The 18,828-nt window shown below is 39.7% G+C and overlaps 1 protein-coding gene across 1 annotated transcript in view; it reads right to left on the reverse strand.

Annotated features, from left to right (window-relative positions):
- The window catches only part of LOC135257072 (zinc finger protein 804B), a 141,574-nt gene extending 132,983 nt beyond the window's left edge, over positions 1-8,591 (reverse strand). The window contains exon 1 of the mRNA XM_064339498.1: positions 6,283-8,591. Coding sequence (XP_064195568.1) covers positions 6,283-6,396 — 114 coding nt within the window. The 5' untranslated portion in view covers positions 6,397-8,591. The remainder of the gene's footprint in view (positions 1-6,282) is intronic.
- Positions 8,592-18,828: the final 10,237 nt, after the last annotated feature.

The raw sequence follows: 18,828 nt of genomic DNA on the forward strand, positions 1-18,828 counted from the left end.
ATCTTCAAAGCAAACAATGTAATCATTTCTGCTACACATGTAACTGCACTTCAAACAGTAAGTCTCTCAGTATTAAGCCAAAAGCAATATCACAAATATCAGTCTGGAATGAATGCACAAATAAACAAATGCCTACAAACAAACTTTAATAAATGACAGTGAAAAGATCAACACTACCGACTATGTATAAGTAACACTCACACCACTCCGTTTCTCAGCAGCTGGAAGTTCCCTGTGCATAGTGCACAGTGACATGGGCCCTCTGGTGGCAGTCTCAGGAATTGCAGTAGTGTCACAAGCAGCAAGTATCGAGCATCAAGCAGCATCCCGTGTGTGATCTTTCTGACGAAACTGCCAGCACCGAGCTGAGGATTGGATTATACTTGCTAACTATCTGTAATTAATATGTACTACCACTGTACAAAAAAAAAAAAAAACTTCCAAAAATGTTTATATGGTTCCTTCACCTCGGTGACTTTTTTGTTGTTTTGACTCTACTCCAGCTCGCTGGATTTGAAATAACAAGAATGAATACAAGGTCAATGTACAGACTGTCAGCCTTAATTTGAGGGTGTTTACATCTGTATCAGGTGAACCATGCAGGAATTGCAGCCCTTTTTACACGTAATTCCGCCCAATTTAGGGGAACAAAACTAATTGGACAACTGGCTGATCAGTTGTTTCTTGGCCAGCTGTGTGTTGCTGCTTCATTAGTTCATGCACAAGAAAGCTAACAAAAGGTCTAGGCCTGATTCTAGATGTGACATTTGCATTTGAAGTCTGTTGTTGTTGTCTCTCAACATGAAGACCGAAGAAATGTCAATGCCAGTAAAGTAAGCCATCAGGGGGTGGAAAGATCAAAATAAATCTATCAGAGACAAAGCCAAAATGTTGTGTGTGTCATTAACTGTTTGGTACATTGTTAAGAAACAAGAATGCACTGGTGAGCTCAGAAATAGCACACAACTAGGAAAACCACTGTAGTGAATGACTAAAAAATTCTTTCAATTGTGAAGAAAAACCCCTCTTCAACTGTCCAATCGATCAAAAACACTCTCCATGACGCAGGTAGAGACGTGTCAAAGACTACACCAGCATAACCCCAGAGGGTTCACTACGAGATGTAAACCACTAATAAACCTCAAGAACAGAATGGCCCAGGGTTTGTTAAAAAAAAAAAAAAAAAGTACATTTAAAAAACTGTAGAATTCTAGAACAAACTCTTACGGACAGATGAGTCGTAGTCGACCAATATGGGTTTTTCGATGGCCAATGGTGATACCGATATTTAGAGAGCTGATGGCCGATATAATGACTGTTTTTTTTTTTTTTTTGCATCTGATAAAATACAACAATTTAATGATAACAACTGATACACAAAATTGCTGAACTAAATTAACATTTGTTTACCACTCAAAAACAAAAATGGAAAAATATTATAAAATAAAAAACATTTAACTGCGTTTAACAGCAATTATTCGCAGATAGCAGCATTTCCTTGTTTCAGTTCAATAGTCCCTGTTCAATAAATTGTCCTCTCCAGTCTCCACACAAATCACATTACAATGAAATATAAATGGTTATCTTATCCAGTAACATGTTGTATTAGATGACATTTTCATTAATTAATGCGATCGAAAAATACAAATCACAGTTAGTATTTGGGTTAAAAAATAAGAAATACTCCTGGTCATATAGTGTATCTGGACACGCCTTGGTCTGGGGCTGTTTTTCGTGGTTTGGGCTAGCTCCCTTAGTTCCAGTGAAGTTAAATCTTAATGCTACAGCAAACAATCACATTCTAGATGATTCTGTGCTTCCCCAACAGTTTGGGGAAGGCCCTTTCCTGTTTCAGCATGACAATGCCCCCGGGAACACAGCGATGTCCATATAGAAATGGTTTGGTCAAGATTTGTGTGGAAGAACTTGACTGGCATGCACAGATCCCTGATCTCAATCCCATCCAACACCTTTGGGATCAATTGGAAATCCAACCGCGAGCCAGTCTTAATCGCCAAATCAGTGCCTGTCCACACTAATGCTCTTCTGGCTGAATGGAAGCAAATCCATGCAGCAATGCTTCACTTCTAGTATAAAGCCTTCCCAGAAGAGTTGAGGTTGTTATGGCAGCAAAGGGTGGATCAACTCCATATTAATGCCCAAAATTTTGGATGAGATGTTGGATATCAGGTGTTCACATACTTTTGGGCATTATTCCATTCACATAACAATCTAATATACATAGTTATCTCTTAGCTAGTAAAAATACATATACAAAATGCTGTAGATTTCAAAACATGACTGGCATTTAAAGAAGAGCTTCGGTCAATATTTGAGTTAAAATGCATTGTACAATTGCTTTATTCTATCAACAACACTACAGTATAATATACATTTAGCCAGTAACTGTTTTAGATTAGATTTACTTTCATTTAAGTTGAGGAAAATGCATTAACATTTAGAAAGGTCAATGGTGACTGAGGAAGTTTAGGCAAATGTTTATAGATAAAGGGTGCATCTATAGGTACTGTCACAGAGTGAGACTGGGAGGCAATGGTATCTATTGTCTATCGTTAGCAGAGTTTATGACCTGTCACTTTTCAAATGCACGTTGGCACCTTGGTGTATCGGAGGTAGCATTAGCTAACCAGGTTATCTGCTTGTGGTTAGCCAAGTTACATAATCAGCTAACGTACCCTCAGAGTAACCATTGATAGTACCTAACGTTAGCTGAGAAGGAGAATCTCGTTCAGTAGTTACAATAACAGCTAACAATACTCAGCAAACTAAGACTTGCACAAAGCGTTAAAGTGTAGGTTAACCACCGACATTGTTTGAATAATCAACGCAATAATTACATTGAGCAAAAACTTAAGTTTAGCTAATCAGCAAGTCTGCTAATGATAGCCAAATTAGCTTGCTAGCTTAGCTGGTTGAAGACAGCTAGTTTTCCACTGGCTAACGTTTTAAATGCCAACTGGGAATTGCATTTTCTTACAAAATGACTGGAGCTAGTTGAATGAAACATACAATAAACATTGTATATGATATTAAGAATAGCCAAATAAATCCAATACGCAAAGTGGGAGCACTAACACTTTTGCTAATTGGCCACAGGGGAGCAATCATCCACCGACACTGATGATCTCATAATTCCACATATCAGCCTGTTTAATCGGTGGACTAACATATTGGTTGACAGATATTGGAAATTACAGATGAGTATTAACCTACAAGCCACCAAAGTGATGGAAAGACGAAAGTGTGGAGAAAGAAAGGAACTGCTCATGATCTAAAGCACCCCCCTTTAAGATGGGGGTTGTGTTTTGGCTTGGGCATTTATGGTCGCCACTAGAACTGGTTCATATGGGCTTCATTGATGATGCAGCAGGATGAATTCTGAAGTGTACAGAAACATCTTATCTGCTCCAACCAAAAGCCTCAAAACTCATTGGATGGTGCTAAACCTTGCAGGACAATGACCCCAAACATATGGCTAAAGCAACCAATGAGTTTTTCAGGACCAAGAAGTGCAATATTCTTGACTGGCCAATCACCCAACCTGAATCCATTTCAACACACCATGAACTAACTGAAGATAAGACTGAAGGCAAAAATTCCCCGAAACAATCAGGAACTCAAGATGACTGCAGTACCTGCCTAGCAGAGCATGACCAGGGAAGATATCCAGTGTCTGGCGATGTCTATGGGTGGCAGACTTCAGGCAGTCATTGAATACAATGGATTTGCAACCAATTACTAAATATTATGACTTTATTTCAGATTAAGTTCATTTGTCCAATTATTTTTGCTTCTGAAAAATTGGGGGACTATGTCTAAAAATGGTTGTAATTTCTACACAGATCACCCTATATGGTGACACACACACACGTGCACACACACACACACAAACACATAATGTGCACATGATACTGATAGATGAATGGGAAAACAAATGTTTTCCTGTTTCACATTGTTTTCCATCAGTCCCCACAAGCTGCACGAACTGTCTGATGTCACATTTTCATGAGCTTCTTCATTTGTTAGTCTTGACTGTTTTCTTGTTCAGCACTCATTCCTAGCATGTGCGAATGCCACAACGTGACAGGAGGAGGCCCTGATTTTGTTACAGCTTTTCCCCTCGTCTTCTTATCCAACTTGTCATCAGTTCTTGCAAGTGCATTTTCAATGGACAGAGATCATAAATAATGTGTAATGAGAAGGCGCCTGTGAAAAGTGCAAATTTCACACACACTGGTGGAGATGAGGTCATTGTTGCTCTCTGAGCCACGAACTGCGCTTTTCAGTCATCAGCTTCCGTTTAATGTTTATAATCGACTTTAGAGTGCCGCAGCAGAGATGCTTTTGATTGGCTGAATATGAATTTCTCTGGCACGGTCTACAAAAGATTCCAGGGACAAGTTGGAGAAAATGCAACGAGCAATAGGAGATGTGCCACACTCTGCTGTTCAATCCTCCACAGTTGCCTGAGTGCAAAGGAACTGATTTATTTCAGACTGATGAGTGGCACACTTTCAACCAAAACAGCAGCCGAATTCCATTCAGGCCAATTAAGGGGAATAAACTCCTTAAAGGAACACAAGTGTGCGCAAAGTACGCTCAACCAGCCGAGGAATTTGATTAAGGTGTTTAAAATGTCAAGCAGCACTGGCAGTTGTGAAATCATACACAAAATTCATATTGCATTTCATGCTCAGTGAGCACAGAACCTTTCAAATATTGAATTATGCAGCCATTGGTATTACATGAATAAGGCTGGCCTTGCAGTCTGAGGAAGGATGTGCGTGTGTGTGTGTGCGTGTGTGTACGTGTGTGTGTTCGCGGGTTCTGCGTGTGTGTGTGTGCTCGTATGTGTGTGAGTGTGTGTGTGTGTGTGTGTGGTGTTCAAACTCTGGTTGTGCACAGTGCATATTGTGAGGAGCTTGCCACCTTGCATGGTTGCTCACAAGTTGCCAACCTCACAGTCTAAAGGAGCAACCACCTCCTGAACCTAGCATCTCCTCCACTGAATGTCCCTCATTCACCAAAACACTGGATAATACCACCACTTTGGCCTTCCAGGGGAAAATAAACAACTTTAACAGGCCATGCCCTGCCAGCTTGCAACCACATTGCTAAACACCCAAAGTAATATGTTACTGCCAATACTTTTTAACAAGGTATGTCTCATTCGTGAAGACCATAACTCATCTCTGGATGTTTGCGGGAGGAGCAAGAAGGAAACTAAGAAATCTGACCAGAAGCTTGCGACAGTAACAATGTTGTGGGCTACCCAAACCTGGTCCTGGAGAGCCACAGTGTGGGTTTTCATTGTGAAAGACGAGACTTAACTGGTCGATTAAAGTAGCTCTTTAAATAGTTAATTCGCGTAACCAGTTTTCTTGGATCTCAACCGGTTGTTGATTTTAAGGGAAAACAAAAACCGGCAGATCCCGCGGCCCTCAAGGACTAGACCCAGGCTCTGCTTACATAATTCACATACATCAGCCTGAAGATCCTTCAGTCTACATTTTCACACATTTGTTGAATATTCACGTTCCAGATAATTTTTTTAGTAATACCAGCCTGAAAAACGTATAAAAGCCATGCGTTATTTGTTACCACAGCTGTCGATAACGTGCAGTTATTTGACCAAGGCTGCTGAAAAGTTTGGAGCTGAATCTATGGCAGGTTCGGGGCAACTTTATTCTCATGTTATTATTTCGTATGTTATAATTATATTTTGCAGCATTCGCAGTCATGCAAAGCATGAACTGATTAATCAAAACGTCATTATGTCATAGATGTATGAAATGTATTTTGCTCTCAATCTAGGGTAAAAAAAAACTATTTCGGTTAAAAATAGATATATATTTCGATAACAATTTCTCGTTTTGAGACTAAAATAAGATTATTTTAAGGTTCAGTTACCGTGAAAAGGCACGGTAACTGAACCCTAAAATAATCTGTTTTAATTAACGTTTTCAATAAAGATTAAAAGGTGCAACAACTTAACACGGAGGTAGCCTAATACAATGTTACAAAAATCATTTATTGGCCTCTCGCAATATGACTTGCAGCGGAGTTGGAGACGGCTGTGGTGATTACTGGAAAAATATATATTTTTTAAACTGTGCAACATTTACTTCATTTATTCCTTAGATTTGACAATGCTACAGCAGAACATATTACCTAAAAACCTCTGAACGCGCAACGAGACAAGTAATCGGGTCTCCGGCTGCGTGAGGGAATCGAAAGGGGGTTGAAGCAAAGGTACATTACCGGCGATTCATTCCCGGTGGTCTTGCAGAGAGGACCCCTGAAAACTCCCTTAATGTTTCGGAAATGGCCATTGCTGAGGTGCGTAGAGCTGATGACAAGATAGTAGCACGCCATACGGTCCAGCGAGTCCCATATGTAGAGATTCGACTCGAGCTTGGGTTATTGGCAGCCAAGAACAGATCCCTGGCAGAAACCTCTGTGTATAACTGTGTAGCGCGATGCCTTTTCACCTGGTTTGCGACTCTCCGTTTTCACAACAGACACCCACTGTCGCTGACAGCACAGGACGTAGTGAACCCTCTAAAACGAGTCAACGACACAGTCAGTGTGCGCATCAGCACGTGTAATAGTTGCGATAGTTGATTTTTGTGCCGTTGCATTAAAATACAAATCCGTTCGCGCGCCAGGAACCAGGGAAAACCACTGTTTTATGCGCTCAAGCAATTAATCCCTTCTGACTGCTGTGGCAATGTTCAGTACTTCGTCACAATTTCACATAGATAGCGCACCGTCAGTATAGATTTGCGTGGTATGCTTTAAAATAATGAGTATGACAATCATTCTGAGAGTCAATTCCTCTGCATTTAAATCCAACAGGATAATATATTTTTTTGCCTTGACTAAAAGCAGATGCCTCGGCCGAGAGAAAAAAAAATCATCAAACGTCCATTTTGGTGTGCGGTAATTCCCTTACAAATGATTATCCAGAAGTTCGCACTTTTCAGTTTATTTAGAACGGGCGGTTTCGGAGGGAACCGCGGAGGTATCCACTTTTGAAATGGATATGTTTCAGTTTACGTGTCTCGTCGTATAAGCAGCTTCGTTTCCACGCGCGTATAGGCTACTTACTGACCGACTTTAGAGCGTCTATACTGTCCACTTGTGTGTTTGCCTCGTGCAGTTTCCTCGGAGCCTGGTCTGTGTCACTACCCGCCTTCTCGCAGCACAACCTCATGCCCACTGCTTCAGCCTCAGTCCCAGCGTACAAAACGAGATCAATCCAACCTCCAACGAAGTGTCTGAATGATTAGGAAGCATAACTAACAATCTGCCCATCCATTCTCCTGGAGTTACATAGGACAGGATTTTATATGTAAAGAGAACAGTCAAGAATGACAGAAATCTGCATTTGGATTGAATCCGTTCAGGCTTTCAAAATAGGACTGTCGTGTGGAGCTTTCTGCAGGCAGCAGCCGTATTGACAAAGGAAGTGTAACCTCGCTAGTGATGAAGACAAACTTGCTTTATATTGACAGCTAATGTTCGAAACACAACGCCCATTTCATTGGAAATTATGTCGTATTTTATAAACTTTCACCTCCCTCCTGTCAACTCATGTCTTAACTGTAGTGTTTCTAAATATAAGGCACTATAGATGTTGCTTAATTTTACATTTACCATACTCGTTTTCAGTAATTTCAGTGCTCTCTGTGTTACAGGGATATTGCTTTGTCAGATCTGGGAGAAACATGTATTTATGAGCTGTTGTATATGGTCAGCAGTTTTTAGGCACTTGAAATCTTTTCATTAGCTGGTATATTTATGTTTATAAGTGTGACAACCAACCGCTGGAATGTATGTCCAGAAATATATGGTGTTTAAATAAGATATAAAGTTTTACACCAGGGGTGGGCATTTCCAGTCCTGGAGGGTCAGTATGTACGCAGGTTTTTGTTTCAACCAAGTACCCTGGTTCCCAAACCAACACTGGTTCCCAGCTTGGCATTAAAACCATACATGTTCTACACTATGGTGGTAAGTAACCAAATGTTTAACGCTGGGTCCTTAAAAACGAGTAGTCTACAGCGGGAATGCAAAGTACTGTGTTATCACCACGTTATAACATAAAATTGCCATGCTGAACAGAGGCACAGTTTTGTAACAAGCACTGTAGCCTACCTATTTTCTCTTGTTTTGTATTCGGCCGAATTCACTACAGCGCTGTCCGCACACAGGTTCTGAAACGACCCTCCGCTGCTTCAACTGAAAGCACTCATAAGAATTGCGCTAACGCTGCTTCGGGATGGCAGGCCGACTTTTTCAGTTTGCCTCAAATGCTGTATGTCATACTCCGATGCTTTTTAGCTGCGACCGCAGCTCTATAGCTCGGTCAGTCGGTCGGTCGGTTGGTTGGTCGGTTAGTCCGCAAAAGTGTCCCACCCCGTAGCGGCCACAGTTTTCGCCCCAGGAGGCTGAAATTTGGCATGGAAGTTGGTCATGACCGAAGGTTGAGCTGAGTAACTTTCAGGCCGATTGACCAAGAGGGGGCGTGACGATGGGCGTGGGGTATCACAAAAAGGCGCATAACTCCTGAATGGATTCACAGATTTGCACGAGATTTTATGGAAAGGTTGGTCACGAGCCGAAGAAGAGGTCGCGTGCTTGTGTGAGGCTGTGTTCGTGGATGCATGCACACATGGATGCATGCGCGTGTGCGGTCGCAGCTATTGCGGTTTCGCGCTTGTTACATTTTATTAAACAAATCTCGTATGGACGTAAACGATTGTTTTCAGTGTGAAAACAAGCGAGCAAATACAACCATCAATGTCTGAATTTAATCAACAATTGCCCTTTCATTCAAAATGCATGTAAATGTTCCTTTTTCAGCATACACCAAGCCTTTATTTCTTGGCTGGAATAATGAATGAATAAATATTTGTATTAAAAATGTACCATTTGGTGATTTCTTGCTTGGGAAGTTGAAATAATGTGATTCTTGTTGCGAAGGTTCTCTCAGTGCATCTCGGAGGACTGTACCTGTGTCTCCGTCTTGCTTGCACCTTGATTTACGCCCGCTCTTTAGAGGCGAGAATTTTCACACAAAAATTGACTCTTGTTAATTATGCAAACTTTAGTAAATTTGATGGAATGCATAATCAGCCACACTTGCAGCCCTGTGCGTCACTTTGATACAGAAGACACATGTTTCTGGGGCAGAATGCGTCATATCTGCCGCTGAAAATAGTTACAAAAGGCTTAGTAAATCTGCCCCTGTTTGCTCTTTCAGGCCGAACGTTGGAATGAGTGATTTCAGTTTTCATCCGGTGTCACACAATTCTCGGATACTGCTGCTATCAGTAGTGTAAATCCCAAAGCTCACAATGAAAATATATCGTCCTTGGCACAAGTTGTTCTTTGTCAAGGGTCCTGGCCTGTTTCTAAATGAAACCACATTTTTGTCAAGTAGTGTTTACATGACTACGGAATTGGACTTTAAACATAACTTGCACATATACTGGACACCAGTACTTACCATAGATTCCTTCAGTAAATATGTACCTTTATAATTAGGTAATGTGTAAGATGTATTTAAAGTCATTCCAGATATGTGTATCCACCATTTAATTACTTAGGCTGCTGTATAAACAGGGAAGCCCAAAGAATGTCTAGTGTCACATAGGATATTATGCCAAAATGTCACCTGCATATTCCAAAGAATTTTGAATATTTTTGAAGGTCATGAGAGTGAGTGAGGGGGGGGGGGGCAATAGGAGGGAATGAGAAGAATGATAGAAGAAAGAGAGTGGGGTTGACAGAAAGAGATGTATCACTGCACCCATTTCAGAAGTATAGTTAGGTAAATGCAAAACATTGTTATCCCATGCCCAATGTCTCATGTATTCAGTTTTCTTACACTTTATTGAGTTTCTTACACAATGTGCACTGTTTTGTATTGACAACATGATAAACTCTTAAACAAATTATGTTGTGCATACTTTCATTTTTCTTTATTGACTTTATTGTTCTGTTAAGTATCTATTGACAGAACACTCAGAAAAGAAACTGTGTCAGGCTTCAATTCGACATACTCTTGTGGATGCCAGTAACCAGGATTCCGGTGTCCTGAGATTGGTCACCTCAGACATTCAGTGCTCCTGATCCAAACCATTGACGTAGGACCCATTATGACTGAGCAAGCTGTATTTCAAAGCAGTACTACCCAATGTTTCCCAAATTATTTCAAGTAACTTGGCCCTGTGTTGTTTCGTCTTACCATCTGAAGAGAATGTGGCCATTCAAATTTTATGTGTGACATCAAAGTGTAAAATGGCAATCATTTATAGTGGTGATCATTTATTTATGTGACCCTAAGTTTGAATGACCACATTCTCGTCAGATGGTCATAAGAGACGACTGTTAGCCTTTACTAATAATGCTCAGCACATTTGTAATGGGGGCTAACCAACAGCCATCGGAAATGGCAGGGAAAATACTAATTCAAATGAACTGTGTGCTTATATGTGGTAGATTAATGTAAAATTATTCTTGGAGTGATCATAAATAGTTACATTTGTAAAAATGGTGTCCCATCACCATGCAACAAAAGATTACATACTGTATAGTACAGAAAAAGTTACAAGAGTGAATGATTACATATTTCATCGTGTGTGCCACAGTGTGTCACAATCAATGTGATACCAATGTGTCATCTTAAACCATCATGAAGAGGCAAATTTATATGCTTTATAATGGACAAAAAGCATTTTATTCATTTTTGGAGCGGTTTTGGATAGGTTTTTGGATCTTAGACCCCTATCTTAGACCCCTATACTGATGAAAAGAAAATGATCAGAAGTGAGTTTCATTAATCAAAACAGTCGATTTTGAAGTGGAATACTGTTTATGATTATGTTATAATGAACAGAAATGCACAATATTTTGTATGGATATGTAGACACTAAGGGACACCAGGGTAAACTGCTTACTTTTTGTTTCATAGATCTTTAGCAATTCTGCGTATCATCCTCTGATTTTGTGGTCAATGAGTTTATCCAGGACATGTATAGTTTTACCTGCTATATATATGTGATCTCTCAGTATTTCATTTCAAACTGAAAGCGAACAGTTTGCATTTTTACCACGATAATTGAATTTATGGCATTTCATTTCTTTCTAAATTATGAATTAAGTTGATCCAAAAAAGTCTCCCTGATAGTTTTCTCCAGGTTTAGCAGAGGATCATTTATTGAGCAGAGACTACATATTTCCATTTTGCCTCGTTTAAAGGTAATGTGTCTTCTAAAAGTTATTTGTTAAAAATGGAACATTAATGGAATTATTTCCATTTGTTAGTTTCTTCCCAGGAGCATGACAGACTTCTTTAAATGCTGCTAACAGAAATGCAGGCTTTGAAATTCACAATCAGAAATAGGTTTTATTTTAACAGACGTTTAACATATGTGACTCTTCTATTGCTTTGGCTCTTCTGTTCATGCTCTTCCTGACTCTCATCTGCCCCCAGAGTACACTTGCTGTTGTGTCTGGGGGGTAGGGGTGGGGGGGGATATAGAGCAGCTATTTTCACAAGTATAATTAGGCAACTGCCGACAAATTATAAGCACATCCCAGTTAATTAATTTAATTTGTTTTTGTATGCTGTTTACACAACTGCGCTTTGTCTACACACAACGACTCAGGTTACTGAAATTAATGAAATTTAAACAAACAAGTTTGAACAAAAAAACTGTTCCAACTTGCTCATATTAGTTTCTCAAATTTGCAGACTAAGCACATGTAGACTGAATACAGGCGTGCCAGACTTACCAAATTCAGTTATTTTACTATCCATCCTTTAATCCATGTAATGACCCCTATCTGAAGAGTGCCTTGTGTATATTCCAAAACAGCTGGGACAACTGCTTCCACTTTCTCTGCTTGTGATTCCACCATTCTACAGACAAAATGTAAGGTATAAAATGTAAGTGCCTTGGCAATTTTGGAATTTGGTCTATTCTTTGCAGTTTTCCCTCTGGGTACACCCCTCTACAAGAGGCTTAAATGCAGTAAAATATTAAATGTAGGTTTTGAGCATATATTTTCTCTTTTATGTGGAATGGCTTTACTTTCAAATTTACATTATTATTGCACAGAGTCATAGTATCCACTCTGTTTTAATAAGGCCCTACCTTCAAGACATTTGAAATTAATGCCATAAAAAGATTAAAAGGATCTCCCTCAGAGAATATTTCAATAAACAAGCATTTGGGGGTAATGTAAGCCATACTGGTAACACTTAATTGCACTTATGTGATGTAGATTACATGGTTTTAGATGGTGCCAGGGATCACATACGTATTTATCCACATATGTATTTATCCATTTACATTTGCGGTCTTTAATGAATTATCATTGGTGAAAATGAGCACACAAGGGAAAAACCTAGGAAATAAAGACTCTAGACTTCTCTAAATAGGGGCCGTGAAGTTAAGCAGGACAGTTAGGATTTATTCCCATACGGCCTTTACTGTGAGAGTATATACAGCTCTAATGAATTTGCGTGCCAGTTGTACATACTGATAAAACAAAGCTCTCCAAGATTTCCCCCCCTTTCCCAGATTGAAATATTTAGCAATCTAAATGTAAATGTAAGTGAAATTTATGTTGGGTTTGTACATAATTACGCAGTGCTGTGCATGTGTGTGAGAGGAAGAGAGAGAGAGAGAGAGAGAGAGATGTGAGGATGTGTTTATTTCTTTACATATTTATTTATTTAGGTGTACTTATTTAGAGGTAAAGAGGAATAGACTATGTCAGGCAAAATGCACGCAGTCCTTTTAATTAAATGTCTCCATGAGACTAGCAGCAGAGCTGTCAGTCAGAAAATACTTACAAAAAAAGGAAAACTTAAAATACGACCATAAAAGTAATGAGATCAATAAATGTCAAGTAAGTAAAGTAATCACTACTCCAGAGACTTACTGACCTTTGTAAAGACTGTAAAACTAATAGTCTGTCTGGAACAAGGGAGATCCCACAGAAGGTTTTTTTGCCCAGGCAGTGTGCCTCATGCCACTCACAGACTGGAATAATACTGTAGCAGCAGTTGGAATAATGTCTGTGCATAACCCACTATTGATACTGTGAGGACACCACTGAGAAATTGCTCCCCCAGCCTTCACAGTGTTCTGGGCCCCTGTGAGTACCATACATAAGTAAGACAGACTTCACAAAATTTCGGTTGTTCTCCAGCACAAAAGATGCCCACGGGCTACCAGTTGTTGTCGGAGAGAGATATGCCTCTCTTTCAGGCGGCACAGGCTCACTTCTGTGTAACTCTGAGCTATAAAGTGTAAAACAGTCCCTGTTTGTAGGTAAGTATGTCTGACAAGTGCATTTGTTTCAGGTGCAGAACTGACATACTGCCGTACCAAAACAAACAGAACATAGAAATAATCCCCACATTTTAACAGACTACATCCTGCTCAGATTATTGCTCACATATGTAATTATACCATTGAGTGACTCATAATATTATACTGTACTTGTGAAACATTTAAAACAATATCCATTACCAGCATCTTACTGCAATATTTTTTTTCACCATTGACAAATGAGGTTTGTTTCATCTAATGTTTCATTCATCAATCACAATTAAAATTTACCACCCCTAAATATACATTGATGATGAAGTTCACTGTCTAGACAGCCTCATAGACATTAGATGCAATTTTAGGCATTAAGTATTATTTAGTCAATATTATGTCACACATTCAACAACCTCTGATATTCTTCCACTGAGGATTATGGATCAGTAAATGTGCTCACATGATACATGGGTCTTCCCTTATAGCCTTCTCTGCTGTATCCTCATTCAAAGCGATTGTGACAAGTAACCTACCAATAGAGGTGGGTGGGGGGTGGATGTGGCGATGCAAGGAGAATTTATAATATAGCCCCTGACCTTCACATTTTTGTGGTAGATGTCTAACAAGACCCACTAGGAACCTGGCATCAGAGTTTCCTATCGCAAATCACAACACTCATCTTTAAAAATTCCTCTTCTGTTGATGCAATGTCTCCTGTTAACTTCTACTGCATTAGTGTGTCAGGAAGTCTAATCCCTTGGTAGACAGAACAGGTAATATATCCAGCTTTCTTCTACCTCATATGCCAGGCTCATGGCAGCAGGATGTCCCAAGCAATGTCTTCCACTCTTGTTATCTGTTGTATCAAAGGATGGAAAAACACATACTCCAGCACTCAGTGGCTGCCCACAATGTACTGACTGGTGAAAAATCAGATGTGGGTGAAAGCTGTATGAAAACTAAAATTAGAATTTTCGTTCACAGAATGTAGAAACTTAACTACAGTATGAAGAATCCAGGATTGCTAATTGCAGAGGGTTATTGTTTTTAATCTGAATTTAAACTCTGGTTCGGATCCAAACACTTGTGCCCCACTACCTTTCCATATGAAACTACATTTACATGCTTCACATACTTATTATAGGCTTCTATGCTCAATGTATTGTCTTAAAGATGAACTAGCAAGTAATCCCTAGCAAGTAATCAAGGCACAGAAAAGTGGTTGCGAACTAGTCATCAGTGTAACAAATTGTTGTTAAATAACTACCCAGCATAACTACTGAAACATAAACTAAGCTAAACTACATTTCCAAAAGTATGTGAACATCACACCCATTTGAACTTGTTGAACATCTCGTTCCAAAACCATGGGCATTAATATAGAGTTGAACCCCCCTTTGCTGCTGTTAAAGCATCCACTCTTCTAGGAAGACTTTCCGGTAGATTTCGGAGCATGGCTGCAGGGATTCGCTTCCATCCAGCGACAAAAGTATTAGTGAGGTTGGGCACTGATGTTGGGTGTAAGGCCTGGCTCGTAGTCGGCATTCCAATTCATGCCAAAGGTGTTTGATGGGGCTTTATGCAGGCCAGTCAAGTTCTTCCCCACCAAACTCAGCAAAATATTTCATTATGGACTTAGCTGTGTGCATGGGGGAATTGCAATGCTCAAACAGGAAAGGGCCTTCCCCAAACTGTTACCACAAAGTTGGCAGTGCACAATTCTCTAGAATGTAATTGTATGCTGTAGCATTAAAATGTCCCTTCTCTGTAACTAAGGAACCTAGCCCAAACTATGAAAAACTGCCCCAGGCCATTATTTCTCCTCCACCAAACTTTACACTTGGCACTATTTGGGCCAGCACAGTTGGCACTATACATTCAGACAAACCCAGACTCGCCCGTCAGACTGCCAGATAGTGAAGCGTGATTCATCACTACAGAGAACGCATTTCCACTACTCCAGAGTCCAACTGCAATGTGGTTTAGTGGTTTACACCACTCCAGCCAACGCTTGGCATTACGCATGGTGAGCTTAGGCTTGTGTACGGCTGCAAACCCATTTCACGAAGCTCTTAACGAACAGCTCTTCCGCTGACATTGTTTTCAGAGGTAGTTTGGAACTCAGTAGTGAGTGTTGCGACCGAGGACAGCTTATTTTTACGTGCTACATGAATCAGCACTTGGCAGTCCTGTTCCGTGACCTTATGTGGCCTACTGCTTCGCGGGTGCACTGTTGTTGCTTCTATATGTTTCCACTTCCCAATAATAGCACACTTATAGTTGACTGGGGCAGCTCAAGAAGGGCAGAAATTTGACAAACTGACTTCTTGGAAAGGTGTCATCCTATGACAGTGCCATGTTGAAATTCACTGAGCTCTTCGGTACAACCCATTCTACTGCCAGTGTTTGTCAATGGAGATTGCATGGCTGTATGCTTGATTTTATGCACCTGTTAGCAATGGGTGTGGCTGAAATAGCCAAAGCTACTAATTAGAAGGGGTGTCCACATACTTTTGGAGATGTAGTATATGTTAGCATTATTATTGGCGATGAGGTCATGAAAGAAGTGTGCTGAAATTAGGTCCCTTTCCCCCTGCCAGTCACCCTCTCCCTCTCCCATGGTTTTCACCTTCCTCTCCTTGCTCTCCCCTTGCCACCTCTGGCAGTAGCTGGTCTGGAAGATTGTAGAAAAGAAATACATTAACTATCCAGTTTATTAATCCATCGATCGGGGTCCCTTGACTGAAGTTTTAGTCAAATACCCCCACATCTCACAATTTCACATGCCACATTTATTATTCAAAATCAGGCCTAATCCTTATCTTTAAGTGTACTGAATAGAAATGAAAATATCTTGAAAATGCATTTAGATGCTCACCAAAATACAATGGGATCAGGTCCTTCTCCTGAAATATTCACTCAGATGAATGATCTCCAAATGACGAGTCTTCTGTTTAGACTGTGTTTAGGCATTGTGAAATAAATTTGTTGCAAAACAACAACAACCTTTTTAGGTGTAAATTCTCAGGAAATTTTTGCCGTTCTCAGCGTGAATACTGAAAAGGTTATGGTTTGCTCACGCAGGAGAAGCAATACATGCGCTTTTATGGAATCTTAACAACCTGTACACTGCTAAAAAACGATTTAATTGGCTAAAATACTTCTTAGTCATCACTATAATAGCTTATCATTGGCTGGCTGTGTACTGGGGAGAAGTTATGATGCCCGTGTTGAGTCATTACTTGCATGCAGCAGGTTCTATTTGCTATACCGAGGAACCGCTTGGCTATTTCTGGTAATAGAACATTGTAGGTGGGTTTGTCTTGTCCCAGAGAGTCTGTATAAACCAGTGATAGTAACCATTCCTATTTACACTGTACACTCGGTGTGTATAGAATGGCTAAACAGTCAAAAATTATAATTCCTCCAGAGAATTTCAAAGTAAATATTTCACATTCTATCTACATTATGTTTTTCCAAGTTAGCACATTTTGGGACTAAAAACTACAATGCATTTGGTTCGCTGGAATCTTGCCATCATAAGGATATGGGATTTACTGAGATTCACGACATCTGTGAATTTCCAAAACACATAGAAGGTTTTTTAGAAAATAGAATATTTTTTATCCCCCCCCCCCCCCAAAAGGGGTCAAAGTTTGTTTTTCTTTTTAACCGTAGCATGTAAAATTATTATTGTACCTCAGTATTATCAGCTATGTAGTTGATGTCAATTACAGTTTTGATTGCTTGTATGGGTATCTTTTTTTAAATAAACATAACTTTAGGCAATGAGTCATGTAAATATAGAAAATATGAGAAATGACACTGAAATATTTACACTGATGTAATCATAAAGGGTATTGTAACAGCTATTGAATGTCAGTATAAGAGAATCCATTTTTGGGGATGGGGAGGGGGAATGGGGTTTTAATGTCTGCTTACTTGAGATGCACCACTGAACAAGTAAAAGGCTATTTACCTTGCCTATATAGTGAGCATTATAAATAGAGTCCTCATCTGAGATTCCATTTGTTTCTGGAATGGGTTTTAGACAAAATTCAGGTGGAAGAAAATGTAGTGATTGACCAAATGAGAGCACAGAAATAAAAACATTTGGATACTGCTATGTAATGTACAATGCTTGTGACTGATTTGACTTAAGTTGCTTAGCAGCTAAATTGCTGTAGATTATACTATAAGACAGTACATTTGCAATTAGCTACACCAATTAATTTGAATTTGCAGTGATTCCAATTTCAAATATACTTAGTATAGTTAATTTCTGAGGTGTCACACATGTGTTTATTTCATTTCTCCAGTCTAAAAATCATTGCTCAATTGCACCATAATGTATGCTAATATATTATGATACATGCTAAGTTACAACGTGTGCTTACACATTGCCCATTTGAGTAATAACACAGCAGTTACACATGCATTCGGGTCATGTAATATGAAGAGGGACATATTTATCCACATCTGTTCAGTTAACTCAAAGGGACACTGTAATGTCATATAGAGCTCAGCCCTGTTATTACCCTCGTAGCTCTGCTGTGTGTGAATTGCAATTTTAGCTCTTCTGGGTATTATTCAGGATTCACTCTGTCATGCGTGTTGTGAGACTGCAGACATCGTGTCACATGCTGCAGGTCACAGTGACTGAGTTATTTCACTGGTCAGTCGATTTTGGAGGTGAGTGCATTAGCTGAAATTTCTATGCAGAGAGCACTTTTAAAAAAGTCAAAAGGAGACAGTAAGGCCAGTAAATGGTGTGTGTGTGTGTGTGTGTGTGTGTGTGTGTGTGTGTGTGTGTGTGTGTGTACATCTATGTGCACATGTATGCACCTGTGTCTGCGCCAAGATTGAAAGCATGAAATATTGAAATATCCTAACACCTAACACAAGGCACTATAATCGTATATTTATGATTGCACACATATAAGCATACATTCACAGGTACAGTATATGTGAGGCTTGAGTGTGTATTATCTGCCTACACAGTAATCATTTGTGATGGTTATCATGTCAACATGTATGCCACTACTGCTAGAACTACCTTATCTTGAACAGTGCCTTTTTAGTTCACAGAAAATGAATTTTTCAAAAAACCAAAAGATATTTTGTTTTCCTTCACTGCGTGTCTACTAATTTAATCAAAAGAGAGAAGTCAGTAAGTGATCCTACTTGAGCAAGTTTCTATAGGAATGATCTCCTGTGGAGATCTTTCCTACAGAAACACTTGGTGAGACTGGGTTTTAATGAGTCTCTTTATAAAATGTTAAATTATGCAGAGTGGGACGATGATCTCTTGGCCTCACATTAATCATAGCCTGCCTGCAATTTACCTGAGCACCACCTGCTGTTTTCCAGGGGAGAAGCCATGGCCCAGTTCTGATGAGTGTGAACCTGTCGCTGAAGAGCAGTTATATAACCTACAGAGTTCACCCGGCTACTTGGCGGA

The sequence above is a fragment of the Anguilla rostrata genome, chromosome 1 (assembly GCF_018555375.3).
Source record: "Anguilla rostrata isolate EN2019 chromosome 1, ASM1855537v3, whole genome shotgun sequence".
NCBI lineage: Eukaryota > Metazoa > Chordata > Actinopteri > Anguilliformes > Anguillidae > Anguilla > Anguilla rostrata.